General features: G+C 37.6%; 1 protein-coding gene across 1 annotated transcript; it reads right to left on the bottom strand.

Annotated features, from left to right (window-relative positions):
- Positions 1-1,158: 1,158 nt before the first annotated feature.
- On the bottom strand, positions 1,159-20,763 carry efcab7 (EF-hand calcium binding domain 7). The gene is made up of 13 exons (XM_038278372.1): positions 20,459-20,763; positions 18,604-18,815; positions 16,544-16,630; positions 16,087-16,276; positions 14,646-14,767; positions 10,842-10,983; positions 8,857-8,966; positions 8,526-8,689; positions 8,251-8,384; positions 8,029-8,177; positions 7,715-7,924; positions 3,764-3,871; positions 1,159-2,122 (listed from the first exon to the last, which is right to left on the bottom strand). Exons 1-13 carry the CDS (start codon positions 20,586-20,588, stop codon positions 2,036-2,038), a joined length of 1,845 nt encoding a protein of 614 aa, XP_038134300.1. The 5' UTR covers positions 20,589-20,763; the 3' UTR covers positions 1,159-2,035.
- Between the last annotated feature and the right edge of the window lie 643 nt (positions 20,764-21,406).

Raw genomic sequence — 21,406 nt, 5'->3', positions numbered from 1 at the left:
CAGCCGCAGTATCCAGACAGCCTTCTAAATGTAAATCCCTTTATTGTCCCTTCATTCACTCTGCATTTAACTCATCCCTTTGGGGAGCGGTGGGTTGCCACTGTGTGGTAACCGGGGAGCCGTTTAGGGTTAAGGGTCAGGCTCAGAACCCAGAGTGCAGGTTGTGGGGATCGATCCAGGTGCTTGCAACATTCTCAGGGCACAAGCGCACTGCTCTAACCACTGCCAACACTCCCCATAGCTGCTGATTTCAGCTTTAGAGGGTAAATTATGCAAACCAGATCTTAGGAAATATGTTACTGCTTGCAACAGCAGTGCATTCTTTTTTAAAATAACATTTTCTACACAGCAAAAAAATGACATCTAATTAATTAATTTTTGCTTAAAATAAGGATTTTTTTTCTTGAATTGAGCAGGTAAGTGAGACACTTTCCCAACAGAACAAGACAAATTTGATTTAAAATAAGAAAAAACGATTGCTTCGTCTTATTTTAAGTGCATAATATTTACCTAATGAAATTATGGGCAAATACACTTAGTTTTTGGAAAATTTGTACTAATTTTTAGATTGTTTTTGCAACTTGGAAATCACTGAAAATAAACCTGGAATTTTGTTTTAAATTGTAGTCATTTAGCAAACGCAGACCTTAGTGGATTTTATGGAACTCTATATTTTTTATGCAAATAAAAATCAAGTTTCGTTGCCCAATTTCTTTGGAAAATAGCCTTTTAGAGCAGCCTTTTAGGTTAGGTGGATGGTTGTATGATGGCAGGCTTGAAGCTGTGCCTGCATGTTTACCATGTCAGATGATGGCCTAAAATGTGTCTCTATAATCTCCAACAGAACACTGGATTAAATGACACACAGGTGGACTTCATTCAATAATTAAGTCATGGCTGAATGCAACAGGGTGTGACTGAATACAAAGTCATAAAGCATTTTTAAGGTTTTTACTTGTAAATAATTAATAATTATTTAAACTTAGTATTATTTTTATTTTAATTCACACAGATTATGTTTAACTGGTATATGATGTATTCTGATATACAATATCCAAATTAACAAACTGAAAGTAATTATTTTAATGTGGAAAAACATGAAAATATTAAGAGTATAACTACTCTCATAAAGGTACTGGATTTTTTTATTTTTAAAACTTTGCTCTGGACTAGTAAAGATTGTTTCAGCGACAGACCATCGATCTGGTTAAACAACCAACCCTTCAAAGCAAGCAGCAGAGCGAAACCACTGTTGGAAAAAGAGGCACAGACGGGCTTAGGATATTAAATACATCTCACATGCCATGTGACATTTAGGTCAGCTGGCTCTACTGTTTCAGCAGTGAAAGTCAAAGGGCAGATAATGGCCCAAGAGACAAAAATAGGAGGTCAGGCTCATACTGCAAAGGTCGAGGCCAAGTAAAGCTGAGATCTGAGTGCAGTCCAGAGGAATGCGTTTCACTGCAAACTACACATCCTGACATGCCCACATGAGGAAAATTACCAGCAGCTTTAGACAGATTTCACACATGATAGATAAAGATGATAAACAGAATGTTTTTGCCCCCTACATTGGTTTATTTCACTGTAAAAATAATAAATACACTATTTCCAGACCAAATGTTTTTGTCAACTTATAAGATTAATCTTGTGTCAGTTTAATATCCATCGGGATCATTTGACATGAGCTCCATACAAAGCATATTTGTATGGGAAAAAAAAAAAAAAAAAAACTAAGCATGGCTGAACAAATGGAATAAACAGAACTTACTTTTATTAACTGCACCCGTACTGTGGTTGTGACAGGGTAGAGTGACTAACTAACGAATGTGACTTATAAGCTTTTCTTAAAAAAAGATGTAAAAGTCTGACATTAGCTGACAAGATAAGGGATTTAATTTAACTTCACTGAATCTTAACAAACAACAATTTTCTAAACTGCATCAAATAACTGAAAGTAAAAACTTCATAGAGTGAATACAAAGTATTTCTTTCTTTTATTAAGCATAGTATGACAACATAATGTTAAGAACTTTCAGCTCGATGTGCTGGATAAACTGGTCTCCACACAGTTATAGATCCAATCCTGATTCTCGTTAATGGGTAGCACATGTTGACACACCTGGAACAAAAAATAACAACAAACATATGTGTTTCTATTAGAATCCAAGACAGAAATAATCACTGAATATGCAGTGAAAGTTTTGTAACTTTCCATAACAGGGAAACTGGTTTCCTTTTCTCGGATTTCTATGGATGGGGTCAGCGGTTCAAACATGATTTCTATGCCTACAATTACACACCTCAAATCTTTTATTTCCAGAGTTTTACATCCTTTTTAGCCCATTTTAAAAGTACATATACATAACTGTCCCTTGAATCTATTGCAGAAAAGTCTAGAGAGGTGGCCTTTTCACACTGAGCAGGAACCCTTAGAGCCAGAGTACAACCAGTTCCTGTGAAATCAGATGGTTAAGGCTTTAACTAATCAGTGGTTTTGAAGGAGCTTTTCATTCAAAAACATGTCTGAAATGAACCTAAAATTAAGTTATCTCCTTAGTTTAGTTATGCTAGAAAGAAGCCTTAAAATTCAGCTCGACATAATGCCAGTGCACCATTTACACTCACACTGGAGGAGTTTAAATGTCTTTGACCACAATCGTATTTTCTGTTTTTACTGCTTGTAATCAGATAAGATGAAGGAGATCACAATTATAGATATTATGAATAAGAGTTGTCTCATTTTTGCATTTTTGTATAAGTATTTTCTTATTCTCAAACATGTATCGCCCTTATGTGTGGAAACATTCTAAGTGGGGGAAGCCATAATGGTGCCAATGCTAGGCTATCGACCCCTTACCACAGTGAAAAAAACCCTCCCACCTCCTTCCTTTCTGCAAGCACTATTCGGCCAGCACTTATGGTGAATGCCGACACACTTTCACTACGGCTCAGTAGTTGTTACCAGTTTGATGTATTCAGATGGAGCGAAAGACACAATTCTATCAGCTGGGTTTCCTTATATAAAAAACATTTCACTGATCTAATTGTATGATTTTACTAAATTGACTCTGTAAACTGAATTGGATTGAAACAGTAAATTAGAGCAGGATTATAAGTAAACTCTCAAATTGGGAAACAAATGATTATAGTTAAGATCTTATCAGCTTTTATAATCTAAAACTAAGTGGATATTCCATTTAATTATATTAACTAACTGGCTTAAATGAAGAGGTCTGTATGAAATATTTAAAGTACATCCAATTTTTTTTGGGTTACATATTCACTAAAGATATGATGCATCAACAGGTCCACTGCACTGACTTTGGACATAAATGCATATGTGTGAACTTCATGCAAAGAATTTGCACTGCTAACTCTAAGCATTTAAATCCAAAAAACCCACAAAGTAGAGAAAATTCACTGTTATCTTAAAGTGCAACTCACGCAGCAATCAACCCTTCTGTCATTTGACCCATATTTTCTGCGTGTATGGGATTCTACTTGAATTAAATTTTTTAAAATTCTTTAGTTCTAAAATATTTGTCACATTGCTGCCCTAAGTGGCTAAATGCTGACCATTTCTGTTTAACTTTTTTACTGAATAAAAAGACGTGCTGGATCTCACCTACATCACAGGTGCAGGCTTGGGCAACCATGGCCCAGCGTTAGTGTATAAAATCTACATATACTTTGGTGCTTGTGTCTGGTGGTGGTGTAATTTTATTAAATAAAGATGAGTTGGACTTGATTTTTTTTTTACCATTTTGGTTCTGGGTGGAACTTCTACAGCAAACGTGGTCATCCCTCTGCTGCTGCAGCAGTTTCGGCTCTGCTCGTTGTTTACATGCACCGTCACCTTTTGGTTGGCCTGCAGAACAGAAAGCAGAGCTCAACTTACTTCAGTTCAAATTTCATAAAATGCTGGGGTCAGTTAAAACAGATAAATGGTATATAAAAAAAGAAGGTTTACTAAACTTTATTTAGTCATGGGTCATAATAGGGAAGTAGATACTTTCTCTGCTAAACTGTTTAGACATTCATTCAATCTAGCTTTTGTTGCCTGGACAATGTATACTCCTGCTGCATATCAATGAAGCTGGAGTGAATGGACAACAACCACTTCAGATAGTATTGACTAAAATCCTGGGAATTGTAGTCTGAATCCCTCTTATTGCTGCTTCTTGGTGCCCAGGTTTACATTTATTGTAGATTTTCTCTTAGCTACATCACAATCAACATAGGGGTTCAAATGTATGGATAACCCACAACTAATATTTGGGGGTTTCTTTGCATGATGATGGCCATGATGAACCATTTGCAAGCTTTGGGTAAAACTCTGGCTGGATGTGTGCATATCTTGTTGGTGAAGATCCTCAGTCATCCAGGTCATAGTCATTCCAAAAAAGTTCAAAACAATCCACCGGACTTCCAAGTTTTAAGAAGTCTTGCTTTCCATCCAGGAAGCTTTTCTTTAGCATTGAGTTTGGTAGAGTTGCAACAGAGTTGATTCTTTACCGCTATCATTTCAACTCACACCCCCGTGCAGGGTACAAAACATCTCGTCTGGGCAGCCAAGTCAACAATTACCCCTAACAACCCCCCTTAGCAGAGGCATAGACTAGTATCAGGTATTGCAGGCTAACAGAGAACTCAAAATGACTCCCTGTTCCTGAGGGACAGACCTGTTCTTCTGGTTCAATTTGCATGTTTTTCTAAGCCAAAACAAGTTTTGGGCTAATACATAAAGCTTCAAATTAGATACTAATTCTGACATTTTGAAGTGAAAAAGCTTCTTGGATGGGAAGCGAAACGTCTTCAAACTTGGAAACAAAGTCCAGTGGATTGTTTTTTTACTTATTTGGAATATCTTGTTTATGGAGACACATGGCTGATGTCTGTTGCATTGTTTCCAGAGACAAACAAATATTCAACCATTTGAGGTCGCAGCTATTCCAGAAGCCTTAATGCTAGCCTGATTTTTGCCCTCTCGCCATGCAAGCTGCAAAGTTAACAACACTGTGCAAGCGAATTCTGCAAAGATAATGACAGAAACCTTTTAATCTGTGGGATTTGACTGTATTTTCTCTGTAAAGTGCCTCAAGATGACACGTCTTCAATTGGCACTCTAATAATTAAATGAATTGAATTTGTCTTTTGTGAACCAGTCTGGATGTTTGTTTTGAATTACTGCCAGCTGAGAAAACCCAATCACGCTGACATTTTAAATGCCTAGTTGTGGAGTTAAGGTGAAGATAGAAACTTTGGTGGTTTTCATTCCATGCATGAAGTGCAGTTCACCAGTAACACCAGTGCCTTAGCATGATGTTATCACTAACACCCTTGACAATTGTTGCTATGTTGAGAAGTTAACCTCACATTAGCTTATAACATACTTCTTCTCATTATGGCCAAACAGCTCAGATTTACAGTGGTCTGCAAAAGTTTGGGCAACCTTGTTAATTTCGATAATTTTCATTCATAAATCGTTGGTTCTTAGGATAAAAAAAAAATCAGTTAAATATATCATATAGGAGACAAACACATTGATATTTGAGAGGTGAAACGAAGTTTATATCATTTACAGGAAGTGTGCAAAAATTGTTTTAACAAAATTAGGCATGTGCATAAATTTGGGCACTGTTGTCATTTTACCGATTTAAAAATCTCTAGAACCAATTATTGGAAATCAAAATTGGTTTGGGAAGCTCAGTGACCCTTGACCTACATACACAGGTGAACCCAATTATGAGAGAGTATTTAAGGAGGGGCAATTGTAAGTTTCCCTCCTCTGTGAATCTTCTCTGAAGAGTAGCGACATGGGAGTCTCAAAATAACTGTCACATGACCTGAAAACAAAGATTGTTCACCATCATGAATTAGGGGAAGGATACCGAAAGCTGTCTAAGAGATATCAGTTGTCTGTTTCGACAGTTAGGTACATAGTCAGGAAATGGAAGACCACAGGCACAGTTCATGTTAAGGCTCGAAGTGGCAGACCAAGGAAAATCACGGATAAACAGAAGCGAAGAATGGTTAGAACAGTCAAAGTCAACCCACAGGCCAGCACCAAAGACATAGAACATGATCTTGCTGCAGATGGAGTCATTGTGCATCGTACAACTATTGCGCGCACTTTACACAAGGAGATGTTGCACGCAAGAGTGATGCGGAGGAAGCCTTTTCTCCGCCCACATCACAAACAAAGCCGCTTGAGGTATGCTAAAGCACATTCGGACAAGCCGGCATCCTTTTGGAATAAGGTGTTGTGGACTGATGAAACTAAAATTGAGTTATTTGGACATAACACCTGCTGCCTACAGTAAAATTTGGTGGTGGTTCCATCCTGCTGTGGGCCTGTGTGGCCAGTGCAGGGATTGGGAATCTTGTTAAAGTTGAGGGACACATGGATTCCACCAAATATCAACAGATTCTGGAGACCAATGTCCAGGAATCAGTGACAAGGTGAAGCTGCGCCGGGGCTGGATCTTTCAACAGGACAATGACCCTAAACACTGCTCAAAAGCTACTAAGGCATTCATGCAGAGGAACAAGTACAACGTTCTGGAATGGCCATCTCAGTCCCCAGACCTGAATATTATTGAAAATCTGTGGTGGGACTTAAAGAGAGCTGTCCATGCTCGGAAACCATCAAACCTGAATGAATTAGAGCTGTTTTGTAAAGAAGAATGGTCCAAAATACCTCCAACCAGAATCCAGACTCTCATAGGAAGCGTTTAGAAGCTGTTATTTCTGCAAAAGGGGGATCTACTAAATATTGAGTTATTTTTTTTGATTGTGGTGCCCAAATTTATGCACATGCCTAATTTTGTTTAAACAATTATTGCACACTTCCTGTAAATGGTATAAACTTCGTTTCACTTCTCAAATATCACTGTGTTTGTCTCCTATATGATATATTTACCGGTAACAGATTTTTTTTATCCTAAGAACCAACGATTTATGAAGGAAAATCATCGAAATTAACAAGGTTGGCCAAACTTTTGCAGACCACTGTATCTTGTCATAAAAATTTTTTCCTGGGGTTTGGGTTGAATATGTGCTCAGCAGCTAATTTCAACCCAGCATGTAGCTGTTGATTTTGAAGCTTTTATCACGGTAGTATCCTCTCAGTTCCTTCTCTAGGGACAATGGCACTGGTGTCCCAGCCTCTTGTAGCCTATGCTGAGTTTCGGTCCTTGGGCTTAATGTGTTGGCACTAAAACCAAAACTTTATAACCTGAACATGCATGGATATTTAAAAAGATTCTGGAACGGATAAAGCTGGCAAACATAAGGCCCAAGGAAAGGCCTCATTCTTAAATGTATTGAATGGGTACTGCCTGTGTCTCAAAGTTAACTTTCTGTATGGAAGTTGACCAGTTTAGTGAGCCTCTATCCTTTCTACCATCAGTGTGGGCAAAGACCAAGAGAGAATTTTGCCAGAATCTCATTGATGTCTTCAAAATATGTGATTTGTCTGAAAGTGATTGATCTTCAGACTGTAAAAAAGTAAGTAATGTGGTATAGTAACTGTGTCTCTGTTTATGTTCTACACCTGGCCAATTCCTATTTTGAAACTACAATAAAATAAGGAATGAAATACACCTTTAAAAACTACTTCATTTAAGCCAGTAGTGAGTGAATGAAAAATTCAGACCGGCAGATTGAAACCCACACAGCTAGACTATTCTAAACAACATTTGTGGTTCACCTTGTTGGCTATGAGGGAGGAAATGCGGCAGTCTCCTTTGTAAGTGTAGATGAAGACGTTATCATGTCCACGCAGGGCTTTGGCCCCAAACCTAGAGGTAATGGACTTCTGGAGGGCTTGGTTCAACAGCTTTGTGCCGGAGTCCATGTTAAGTGGCTGCATGGATGGCCGAGTACCTTCACAGTACACGTCTATCTGGAAAGGACACGCCTTACAGAGCAGGACGAAAGGTTTAAGTTAGCAGAAATTCACAATTAACCACAAATTCAACTCATTGAACTTCTGATTGGGCTTCGTCTTGCATTGTAACCTACCTCTACCATCTCCAGCATACGATTGTAACCCATAGATTCCAGGGTCACCCACAGGTCTGCGGGGTCTCCATCTTTCTCTGTGGCCTCCATCAGGTTCAGCTCCATGAAACCTTGTCGTGTCAGCTGGTTCTTTCTCATATCAAAGTTTTCTAACCCCACAAAGTAAGAAATGATTGTAAAAACCTGGAAGTTTTCTTATTGTTAGATTCTGTCACCGATTACCTTTACACACAGCCCAGGCATCACTGTCACACTTTTCCCCACTGGTCCTAAGCTCAAAGAAGTTGTACTCATCCATGCTCAGCAAACCATTGCCATCCAGGTCAATCACCTCAAAGATTTCAGACAGCACCTCCCTGTGGCAAAAAGAGGGTATCACAGATAAATGCATTGTATATTGAGTTTATGATAAAAAAAAATGTCCTGCAATTTTGGGCCTTTTCAGCTCAAGGTCTTTGAAGATAACAGATATCTATATCAGATGGATGAAGCTCTACCTCAGCTCACTGGTGAGGTCTAGTTCCCCTGTATCAGTCTTGTAGACAAGTTTGACAGATTTATCTGGAAAGCTGTTTTTGCCTTGTTTCCTCAATCTGCAGCCACTGGTGAAGGGAAGCAGGTGGTAAGTCCCTGCATTTAGCTCTCCTTTCCAAACATACTTCTGCATTAAGGAAACGAGTTACAATGAATAATCAAAAAAGTACAAGCACAGAGGGATGACATTAGTATCCATCCCTGATATCAGGATTTATTCCATATTATGTATAAAAGGAAATTATAGAATATGGATAAATACGACACTGAAAGATTTTTTACACACAAACTTACCTCTTTATCTTTAGATTCGGTGAAACACACTAAAGATGAGTCCTCTTTGGTTTCACCAGCTGACGTGACAAAAAGAGCCGTGTCCACGTTCATCCATCTTTGAGGCTTGTCTGAAGATCAAGAAATATAAGAAATTGTTTTTATTTAATTCCTTTTGTATTACAAAAACCTAAACAACATGTAGAACAGATACAAATGGAATTTGTACAACATATATTAGGCTTCCATGGAGAGTTTTTTTTTTTCCTTCAAACTATGAATTCATTAGATTTTAAAAAATTAAACTACCAAATTACAAACAATGTTTTCTGTTCATTGGAACAATATATATAAAAAAAGCTGCCTTGGTGGCATGAAATACATTTTTTATTCAGCAAAGTGACTACAAAAGAACCTTTAGCCAAAAACCAACACAAAGTGCTACTGATGATTGCTGGCAACCTTGGAAAAGATGGGAACTCTCTTTTAACCAATTTCCATACTTTTCACAATTTATGGTGGCAATATTAAATGTCTATTTTTGTTTGTCACATATTCATCTGCTTTAAGATTTCAAACTGCTACTCTAACGGTAGATATGGGCCAGGTTATGTGAGCTGCCATTACCCTGCAGACAAGGTCAGCACACTCTTACTTTATTTAAAGGGAATGTTCTTCTTTAAAGACTTGAAAAGAAACTGTCATCCTTCACCCCCCGACAGGATGTTTTTTTTTTAGTTTTTAGTTGCTTGTTTTTTTTCGACAGCAGGCTGACAGGTAAGGGGGTATGAGAGAGGGGGACAGACATGCAGCAAAGGACCACAGGTCAGATTCGAACGTCGAGGACTAAGGCCTCCGTACATGGGTCAGCGCACTAACCACTGCCCCACCTGCACGCACACCACAGGATGTTTTTGATGGCTTGCTTGTTAGTGGATCAAATGGAAGACCTAAAACAGAGCACAGACTTAGAATAACATCTAGCTTTTGTAGAGCTTTAAAAATAAATCAAGCTCTGCCAGTTGATTAAGGCTAGGCTTAACAGCACCTTAGGCTGAGAGCTAACGAAAAATCTCCAACATTAAAAAGATTCACTGCAAAGATGTCTGTTGTATGTTGACACAATACTAAACTTAAGGATCTGCTGAGCTCAGATGGCTTTTTACATTTTTTGTACCACTAGAGGGCTTCACCTCAAGGAAGACAGACTGGAGGGGGATGAGGAAAAAGGGGGTAGACATGCAGCAAACCAGTGGGTTGGGGAAAGCTGCCTCAGAGACTATGGCCTCCATTGATGAATTATGAATTCCTGTGCCACTGCTGCACCCAAACAAAATGATATTTTTTTTATTTTAGGATTCATAACTCATGATTGAATTATTTAAACAGAGCTTTAGTAAGAAAATGGCAAAGAGTGGAACATTAACTTATTAAGAATGAGTCTGAAAAATAGTATTTTAAAAAATTCAAAGAGCAAAATGAACGATTAATTAGTTTAATATAAACATCAGGGAAAAAAAAGAGTAGATTCTTGACACATAGGTTTGTCAGATGCTACGAAATTTGGAAAATAAAAACATCTTGTAGCTAAATGTACCCAAGTAGTAGCACTGTTGCCTTCCAGCAAGGTCCTGGGTTCGATTTCCAGGTTTGCATGTTCTCTCCATGCATGTGTGGGTCTCTTCAGGTACTCCAGTTTCCTCTCACAGTCCAAAAATACGACTTTTAGGTTAATTTGTGTCTCTAAATTGTTCTTGAGTGTTTGTGTGTGTGGTTATATGTCTCTGTTTTTCCTTGCGATGGACCCATAGACCTGTCCAGGGTGTACCCCGCCTTTCGCCTGTAGACTGGATGGATGGATGGACGGACAGATGGATGCAAGTTCATGTAATATTTTACCAACAATACAAAAGGGTCTCATGTTAAGGGTTACTCTATTCTACAATGTTTGGTTTAGCATGCTAAGGTTTTCTATTTGTTATTATGAAGATACTGTAGAAACTAACCAGGTCTGTGGCTTAGGTTCAAAGGTTGGATGGTGAGATAGACGCTGGATGTCTGAGGAAGATGAAGTCTGTACTGCAGGGAGCTAATGCTCCCGTTATCTTCGACAAAGAAGCAGCCTTTCATACAGCTACAGTGCCAATCCTGCAATGACAGAAAACAATCCTTATGGAAAAACAAGATGTTTACATTTCTACAAATGCATGGCTGGTTAACAAACAAGGGTAACAATCAGAGAATTATGGTTGCCTCTGATTCGGGGCCTTCGTGATGCACATTAAACATTACATTTTTTAATGTTTAGAAATGATTGCTGCCTCAGCTCACATCCTGACGAAGTTACACTCTATTCTTTTTTCTTTTCCTGGCATTAAAATTTATTAATTCAGTCAACAGAAACCAAAACTAATTATCAGTTTCTATTTAAAGCGAGAGAGATCTTGTGACAAGGGAAGTATATTTTGGCATAAATAAGCGGAAGAAGTTCAGTTGATTAACAGAGACTGCCACGGTTATAATTACCATTCCCATCTTCATGGGAGAAATTCATTTAATATAATCTCAGCAGTACGAACATATGCTATATTAGTGATGGTCCAGAAGAGGGCAGGAGTGTCATACTGTGTGTCTGCAGAGGCTGGGGTAACTCTCCCTCCTGGACCTTATTGGGGCAAATGGAGTCCATTTAACCTTGATAAATACAGCGTCTTCAATCTTGACTGTGCAGCCGTTCAAAACTATCCAGGGGCTACTTTGGCAATATTTATGAATTCTAATATTTCTTTCATTTTGCAGTCCCGTTGTTGCTTTGTCTGGCTACACAACCGAAATTAGGTAATAATTTGAAATTGAACTGGAACATCAGCACTAGGAAGTTTTCCTTCCCCTCTTTGGAGACACATTAAATGAAAACACAGTTGACGTGAACACACAGTAAAAGGCACATTGAGGGCCAAGCAAGGCTGGAATAGGCCATATATCCTTTTAGTTGACAAATAAATCACCAAGTTAAACAAAGAAAAGTACCATAAAGACGGAGCATGCCACTCCTTTAGAGAAAAGCCATTTTCTCTGCGTATTTATCTTGGGCAGTGAGAGGCATAAAAGATCAAACCATAACACTTCGGTGGTTTGTCCAGACAATATTAAATGAGGGAAAATGCCATGGGCACCCATCCACTGGTTAAGGACATCAGAATTAATGCCTCCATAGAGAGAGGGTCAGCCTGCAGACTAATACAGGCTCTGTCACCTGCTCCAGCCACAGGTCTGATTTACTGTCTCACAGGGTCGCAGGACACCAAACCAGCCACCTACAAGCACACACACACAATCTCACATAAACACACACTCTAATAAACCTTCTTTTTCCATCCCGTTCTGATATATACAAAAAGCTGTAGAAAAAAAGACAAATTATTTCTCTGGAAATGTCCATGTAACAGAACATAATTATACCTCAGAAGATGCTACAATATGTGCATACTGAAATGGCAACACATCTATCCTCCATCAGCCACAGTTATTAGCCCTTAGCAATAAAGGGAGCCAATACAGGGAGCAGAAGTTCCCCTTCGAGGTACTCTCTGGACACACATTCTGTTCGCCTTAATGATGTCTGGCCGTTTCCAATCTCAACACAGTGCTTAGACCTGTTCACTTCTGTTTATTTATTTATTTATGTGTTTTTTTTTCTTTGTTGTAAAGAAAACCAGCCAAGGTTAAGCCAAAAAGAGTGAAAACAAAGAGCAGCAGATCAATACAGCATATATCTATCCACTCCAGGCTATATTCAGCCATTGAAGTCACTCCATGGCAGCCACATAATGGCATCCTCTGCAGATATCAAAAACATACCAAATATAGACATTTAGAAATGTCAGTTTAGCATATTTTTAATAGAAAATACATTTAAGTTATTTTAGATAAATAAATGGGTAACTCACTATTTAGATGCATTACAAACAGAGTAATGTATATTAAGCAGTTTTTTATGATAATGACCTACAGATAATAAAACCCTACAGGTAGTTTCTTAGCGACTGTGATTTTATAATACCTAATGACAAGTTTTGTTGAAGAGATATTTGTTTCTGATCAAGAAGGCGGGTTTCCCCATAGTGCTGCATCCAAGCATTTCATAGGAAAGTTGGATGGAAAGAAAATCCATGAGCAGAAGGGATAACAGCAGCTTTGAGAGGATAGTGAACCAAAATCACTGAAGAGTTCAGGAAAGCTTCACAAGGCATGGACTGCAGCTAAAGTAAGTGTCCTATGAGAACATCAGTGAGATGCCAGTAGTTTCCTATCTGAGCTAAAGAGACTGAATACTGGACTGTTTCTCAGCGATCAGAACTGCTGCTTTTAAATTAAACTAACTTTTACAGTTAAAAACCAAAGTCCAATCTTTTTCATCATCTTAAAGTCAGCTGTTCAAATTAATCTATCAAGAAGCCGTCATTAAAATGGTAAAAGGCCTGTACTCATATAGCGCTTTTTCAAGTCAGTAGACTTGGCCAAAGCACTCTACTCTACATTCAGTCATTCACGCACTGATGGTGGCAAACTACATTGTAGCCACGGTTGCCCTGGGGCTCACTGACAGAAGCGAGCCTTAGACTGGCGGCAGCGGACCCTCTGTATACTATCAGTAGGTACTGAAGGTGGAGTGTCTTGCACAAGGACACAACTACCGGTATACTGAAAGCCGGAGCCAGGGCTCGAACCGACAAGCTCACATTGCAGGGCAAACTCCTGTACCCAACACCACCGTTGCCCCCTAAGCCATGCTTTTCCCTGCGGCCAGACTGTAATGTTGCTTATTTCAAATATCACACAAGTTATTGTCACCATTTATTTTATTTTTTTTTTTGCTTTCTATGCAAATGTAGCAAACATCTATGAAAATAAAGACTTAAACAAGGATCCATGCTATACCATGTTCACAGAGTAAAAAACCTATAATGACAAATGTTTATTTGATTTACTAAACTCACCCATCATGTTTAGGTATAGGAAAAAAAAAAAATCCTAGCCTTGATTTATTTTATGCTGACCAACAGTTGTAAAATGAAATGTGGGATCATGAAGAGATTTTATTGTCGTTGGCTAACGCACGCATAGACAGTATGTAACTTTTATTTTGAAGGCAAATGTTTGCTCTCCTCTTCTTCCCATCAATCAAATGTTTTGTTTCACAATTCTTGTTTTAAAAATATTACACTGCTCCCACCAAGCTATGTATTCATCAGTTAAACTGATCGGAAATGAATGGTCTCGCGTTGCTACGGTGACGCCCGTAGTGGAGTGATATGACAGTGTTTTAGCTTGCTGAAGTATGTGAAAATAAGTCATCCATCCAAGATTAGAATTCTAACTGACCATAGAATAATATTAATCTCATGCTACCTTATGCAGATTCTCTGTAAAAAAAAAGATGGAGGTTAACTCACCCCAGCATGCTTAATGCTTGGACTTGCTGACCAGGAGTTGGCTCTATTTGTTGAGTAATTTAGCTAATAATTGGTGGCAAACATAAGCATTATATATAGTTCTAAACTATAAATTAAAGACTGTTGGCTGATAATCACGTTTGAAAAAAGAATAAAATGAGACATTTAGGTACATCATCTGTCCTACTTTAGTAGCATCTGGCAAATTTTACCCCCTTTGACCCAAAAAAGACACATTTAATATACAACAGCAGCTTAAAATTAATGTTCCACATGTTTATATATCAAGCACTTTCCTATAGATTTCGAATGATTACATGCACATTACCACCAAGAACTAGCAGCTTCAGATACCTGCAAACCTGGAGGCTCTAGGACCTTTGCTGCTTTACTGCTGCTGGATACCATTGTGACTGAGTTTGACAGGGAGGACCGTCTGCTGCGAGCAGAAGGAGGACGAGATGGGCACTGGCTGTCTGAAAAAACACACAGCAGTTAGAGGAAGATTCAACATAGAAAAAACAACAACTACAAAATTGTAGCTAACAGATGCCGGTCAGTCCAACAAACAGTACATACAGTCCCAAAAGCAAAATTAGGAGCGGGACGAAATCCACTCTATAATCTGTCTAATGTCTTCTTAGAAGCCTGTCTGCACAGTAGAGTGTCAAAGCAGAATTTGCTTTTGGGTTCTGAGAAAGTTTTATCTCAAGATCCAGCTCCCTGAAATTAATTAGCTTGCCTTATTAAATCACTAAAGAAAATCCTTCAAGCTCATTTTCTCGCATAACTATAAACACTAATTAATGCAGGAAGTATATTTTATTTTCTAATAAGGGGACTGATTGTTTCCAAACATGGAAATTCAGGACGCTCGGAAATGTGATAAGTTATTTAAGAAACTGAGATAAATGAATCCAATATTTAACAATAGTTAGCTTTTTGACACTTAAGAATAAAAAAAGCTGTTTTTGTTCTAAATACATTCCTGTAATTATCCATTTACATTTGAGGTAAAGACACTTTAAAGGCAAATAGGAGCCTAAATAAAAGCAAAACAAAATAGTGGAGCATTGAGGCTCCAAAAATAACCCATTTGATGTGTGTGATCTTAAAGCATCTCAGGTCAAAGCCTTGTGAAAACGCAACAGGTATAAATCAATACATGGGAGAGGCACAATAACGTGATAATCCTGGCTACTACGTGGAGCTCATCTGTTTTTGCAGTGGTGGTTGTCTGCTCCTCCTCTCTAATCCCTCATCACCTCCCAAGTGAGAAGTGGTGGAATCCTCCCCAAATCAATGGACTGACCACTTAAATCAACCCCATCTATCTTTCTACTTTCCTTGTCATCCTGGAGCTCCAGCTTTCTAATCTTTTCTTCAACAGTTGGGTTCTAAATAAAAACAAGCTAATTTGTGTCCTCTTTTCAGAGATAGGTGAAAGAAAATGTACAGATCCTTAACCCTTTTAGGGAAAAAAAAAAAAAAAAAGAAAATAGGTTGACTGAATCAAAATGGTCTCAAGCCCAAATGAGTTGGTATCCATCTTCTAATGGCAGTAATCATTACCAGGATTAAAACACTTTCCAGTCTCCGCCCTCTAAACAAGCCGCCCTAATGTTGTGGCTATTATGAAATCTGAACTGCCTTAATGGGGCGATTTGTCATGCTGGGGATGAAAAATTGATCAATAAAGAGCTATTATTTATTAATCAAAACTGATCATAAAGGTGCACTGGGAATATTTGGGGTAAACTTGCTTTATATCTTCTATTTACACATTATATTATACCTTTCTTGGTAGTGGAGTCTGATTCTGCATGCTGACTTGCTGATGCAGATGATGGTGATGCCACTGAGCTTTTAGGAGGGCTGTACAACTGGCTGCCAAAGTTCTGCCTCTTTAGTTTAGCATCAGCTTTTAGGTTCTCCAAAGCAGCCGTTTGACACTGCTCCACTGTGGATGCGAGCTGCCTGCAGAACTGACAGCAAAAGAAAAGGGATAAGAAAATGATATAAGAGCAATGTTTGGAGCCAAGAAACAGGAACATAAATGACTCCATTTTCGGGGGAATGAACAACAAATCAAAACCAATTGGCAACAAAAAAAGATAAAACTATATAGAAACTGAAAAGGTTAAAAGGATATTTTGTATAAAAAAGGCAGATAATCTCTAAATTTCTCTTCTTTTTTTATTTAATCATCCCACAATGTAATACCCAATAAGGTTACTCTTGTCTGAACAGACCTCAGCATAGTCCAGTTTGCCATCATTGTTGATGTCTACCAAAGAGAAAACAGCATTCACCTCCTCGGCTGTCATCTTCTCGCCCCTCTGTAAGAATAATATAATTCAAAATAAAAGCATCAGTAAACATTATCAGATATATCTACTATATACCTCTGACTGGCTTCCCAGACCCTAAACACAGGGCTTCTACCAAATAAATGGATGGATGGATGGATGGATGGATGGATGGATGGATGGATGGATGGATGGATGGATGGATAGATGGATGGATCAATCTATGGTTGGTTGGTTGGTTGGTTGGATGAATGGATGGATGGATGGATGGATGGATGGATGGATGGATGGATGGATGGATGGATGGATGGATGGATCAATCTATGGTTGGTTGGTTGGTTGGTTGGATGAATGGATGGATGGATGGATGGATGGATGGATGGATAGGTGGATGGATGGATGAGTGGATTGATGGATGAATGAATAGATCGATCTATGGTTGGTTGGATGAATGGATGGATGGATAAGTGGATGGATGGATGGATGGATGGATGGATGGATGGATGGAAGAATGAATAGATCGATCTATGGTTGGTTGGTTGGATGAATGGATGGATGGATGAGTGGATGGATGGATAAATGAATGGATCGATCTATGGTTGGTTGGTTGGTTGGATGGATGGATGGATGGATGGATGGAGGAATGGATGGATAAGTGGATGGATGGATGGATGGATGGATGGATGGATGGATGGATGGATGGATGGATGGATTGAATGATGGATGAGTGGATGGATGGATGAATGAATGGATCGATCTATGGTTGGTTGGTTGGATGGATGGATGGATGGATGGATGGATGGATAAGTGGATGGATGGATGGATAAGTGGATGGATGGATGGATGGATGGATGGATGGAAGAATGGATGGATGGATTGATTGAAGAATGGATGGATGGATGGATGGATGGATGGATGGATAAGTGGATGGATGGATGGATAAGTGGATGGATGGATGGATAAGTGGATGGATGGATGGATGGATGGATTGATTGAAGAATGGATGGATGGATGGATGGATGGATGGATTGAATGATGGATGAGTGGATGGATGGATGAATGAATGGATCGATCTATGGTTGGTTGGTTGGATGGATGGATGGATGGATGATGGATGGATGGATAAGTGGATGGATGGATAAGTGGATGGATGGATGGATAAGTGGATGGATGGATGGATAAGTGGATGGATGGATGGATGGATGGATTGATTGAAGAATGGATGGATGGATGGATGGATGGATTGAATGATGGATGAGTGGATGGATGGATGAATGAATGGATCGATCTATGGTTGGTTGGTTGGATGGATGGATGGATGGATGATGGATGGATGGATAAGTGGATGGATGGATGGATGGATGGATAAGTGGATGGATGGATGATGGATGGATAAGTGGATGGATGGATGGATAAGTGGATGGATGGATGGATTGATTGAGGAATGGATGGATGGATGGATGGATGGATGGATGGATGGATGGATGGATGGGTTATTGTGCCATCTTTTTCATAGTATTTGAATTCACATGACAAAAAATAAAATTTGCTATTTAAAAAAGTTGCAAAGTCTGCACAGTAACCCCTATGAATATAGAAAAAAACTAGTTTTATTTCTGTTTTCAGTTTTTAGAACAAAAAGCACGTGGTGAAGGCTATTTGTAACTAAATACTTTAAAATACATTTTAAACAAAGTGCATGGCGTGTAGCCTTAGGTCACAAAATATGTTCTATTCTCCATTGGTGTAGTTAGAGCATGATAAAAGATGGAAGAAAAGCTAAAGGTGGACTTTTTCATTGCAGAGTTCTGTCTAAAAGGTTTAACAAAGAGGGGTAATGAAGGGGTTCCTGAAAAAACAAAGCAAGCAATAAATATGTCAATTCTAAATTAAAACAATCATTAACTACTGTATCAAAAACTGGAGTCAAAAGTTACATGCAGAGAAAATTCTGTACTTTGCTGAAAATGTGCCTATTTCTGTAAATATTTGACTTTACTCACAGAGGTTAGAGCCTTCTCCAGTACGCTGTGTGTGAGGTAGCCATCATTGTTTACATCCAGTTTTCTGAAAGCCCTTATTAGCTCTGCTTCCTCTGTTTTTCTCTCACATTTCAGAATCTCGCAGAAGTCGTCAAAGTTTAGCTTAGTTGTTTTAGATGTCCAGTATTTATTGAGAGTAGCATGGGATGGATTCCTACCAGCCTGCTGGAGAACTAAACAAAAATAAATGTGTAAAGGAACGTGTCATCTTTTAGAAGTATAAAAAGGAAAAAGAACTGACTAAAAGCACAGATGGAAGAAAAAGTGTGGAGACATACAAAATATCTTTCAAAATGTGCATCAACATCAAAGGTTAGCCATGCCGCCATAGTAATTTGCCATAAAAAGTTGATTTAAAGATATTTGGCATTTTGACGAGAATGACTTAAAGGCTAATTATTTTATCATGGGAGACTGAAACCAGCTTATTATGCTCATACCACAGCTGAAGAACTGTGCAGCTACAACAGATAAACCCAAAGCTGATGATCTATTTAAAAAAACAAATAATTAAAAACTGCTATAGTAGCAGTAGTGTGATATTACAAATCTGCTTTACAGTTTTGTCTTGTCCTTAAGTACTTAAATACTACCTTAAATAGGAGTCAGGATGATTATTGGTGTTAAAGGAATATGATTAAATAGGTCTCAATTCTTCATACTCTTTTTTAGACATGAGCATTTAGTTATACATGCAATCTAATTATATATTTATTAAACATACATAATTTTTGTGAGTTAAATATTCTATTTTAGTGGATTGTCTGCAATAAAGTTCTTAGTTCATTAATTCATGTTTATCCTCAAACTTTACTAATCTTAGTCAAACTATAGTAGCAGACTAGTAAGATTAAGAATGTTATATCGTACATTTATACTAGTTATTGTGTGCGAATAATCAGATACCTAAATCTTCAAATTAACAAAAAATAACTGCTATTTAACATTTGAGTTTCATGTTAGAAGTGATCGTGATTAAAACTTTAACATTAGAGTTTGCTTTAAATGTAAAGACTATGGAAAATAAAGATGGCTCACTCAGAGCTATGTCAGCTTTTTCACTGAAATTCCAAATTTTTAAGGTTCTATTTACAGCCATGAAAACAATTATCCTACCTTTGCCATCAAAAACAAATTGTTATGCAATCAAGCACTATTGATTGATGGATTGATCGACTTTATTGATCTCACAGAGGAGAAATAGTCGTTACATCAGCTCAAATAGTCAAAAAGAGAAGAGGAATGTGCCAAAGGAAGAAAAAGGTGCACGTTTATATACAGTATATACAGTGCATCCATATATGACAGCTAAAGTTTTTTTCATTGCAGGATTAATATACAGGGTTATTGCACAGTGTATTTACATGGGTATATATATATATATATATATATATATATATATATATATATATATATATATATATATATATATATATATATATATATATATATATATATATATATATAGCTAATTGCACTGGGTATCAAATATAAAGAAAGAGGTTATACACTCCTGTGTGTATGATATGGTTAATACAGACCCTAAAGCAAACCGGAAATGCCTTAAAATACTGTTTTTGGGATAATGATCTTTTTTCTTTTTTTTTTTTTTTTGAGGGAGTCATTATTTATTTCCCTTTATATCTTAAAATAAGCAAGAAAGTGAATAAAAACAGGATGGTCTATTATTTATTTTTACAACTGACTTATAACACAAGGCTGCATTTATGTGACACTAAAGAATTTCGTACATCAACAAAAATAATAAAAACAATGTTGAGCAGCAAATTGATGAGGAGATAAAATAATTTCTTACCCCGACATAACTGCTGTTTTGAACAGATGTTTGCCAAGCTTGATCGGAAAACGGCTAAATAAGCAGCTCGACACTGCATGTAAAAAAACTCATCCTCATCAGAGGGACGAGCTGATTCCAGAGAAGACATTTTGAACAGTAAACAAACAAAACGGTTCGCTATGTTCGGCTACCGTGGAGTAAGAGGTCAGATCATCTTTTAGTAGTCCGAATTGTTACATTTGCTATTTCCTTGATAAGTGCGATGTCGCTATCGTGCGGACTGTTGCTAAGGTAACAAAAATTCCAGAGTGTACATGTAAAAGGACACGGTAGAAACAACCAAAAAAGAAAGGTTCCACGTGTCTCCTTTATAATTTGAGAAAAATAAACCGAAGCTATGGCACTAGTAAAATCACAGAAGTAGCTAATTATATTCGGAAACTTTTGTGTGTGTTGTTTAAAATAAAAAATTCCGTGATTTGGTTAAATTCAGTGTCACTTTTACAACCTCACACGTAGTCAAATCTGTTTTATTTTATTTTTAAAGAAATCCAAAAACTTTTTATGCATGATCAACCAACCCAGACAACAGAAAAGTTTTTAATTCTGCCATATTATCTTTATTTTCTGATAATGATTGAACAGTAAACAGTTAGACTGTCCAAACTTAGGATAACTTTTATAACCGAGCCATACTTTAAACCTTTCCAGAACTTGATTCCGGACCTCCATTAGGAAAAAGTAGTATACTTGAAGTAAATTCTATTAAGAACACTTAAGTATAAGTACAATGTACTTTTAGTGTACTTAAAGTATTACTAAAATAATACTTCTTCGAACTAAATTGGGACATTTTTAAGTTTGCTAAAGTATACTTAAAGTATACTTTAGTAAACAATAAATTAAACAATAAAGTAAACAGTAAACAATAGATGGATTTGATATCCATACTTGACCCTTGAGAAT

Source organism: Cyprinodon tularosa, unplaced genomic scaffold (assembly GCF_016077235.1).
Source record: "Cyprinodon tularosa strain WSP-4 unplaced genomic scaffold, ASM1607723v1 ctg140, whole genome shotgun sequence".
NCBI lineage: Eukaryota > Metazoa > Chordata > Actinopteri > Cyprinodontiformes > Cyprinodontidae > Cyprinodon > Cyprinodon tularosa.
The sequence above is the reverse complement of the archived record's forward strand: the minus strand, read 5'-3'. Positions and strand labels throughout refer to the sequence as shown.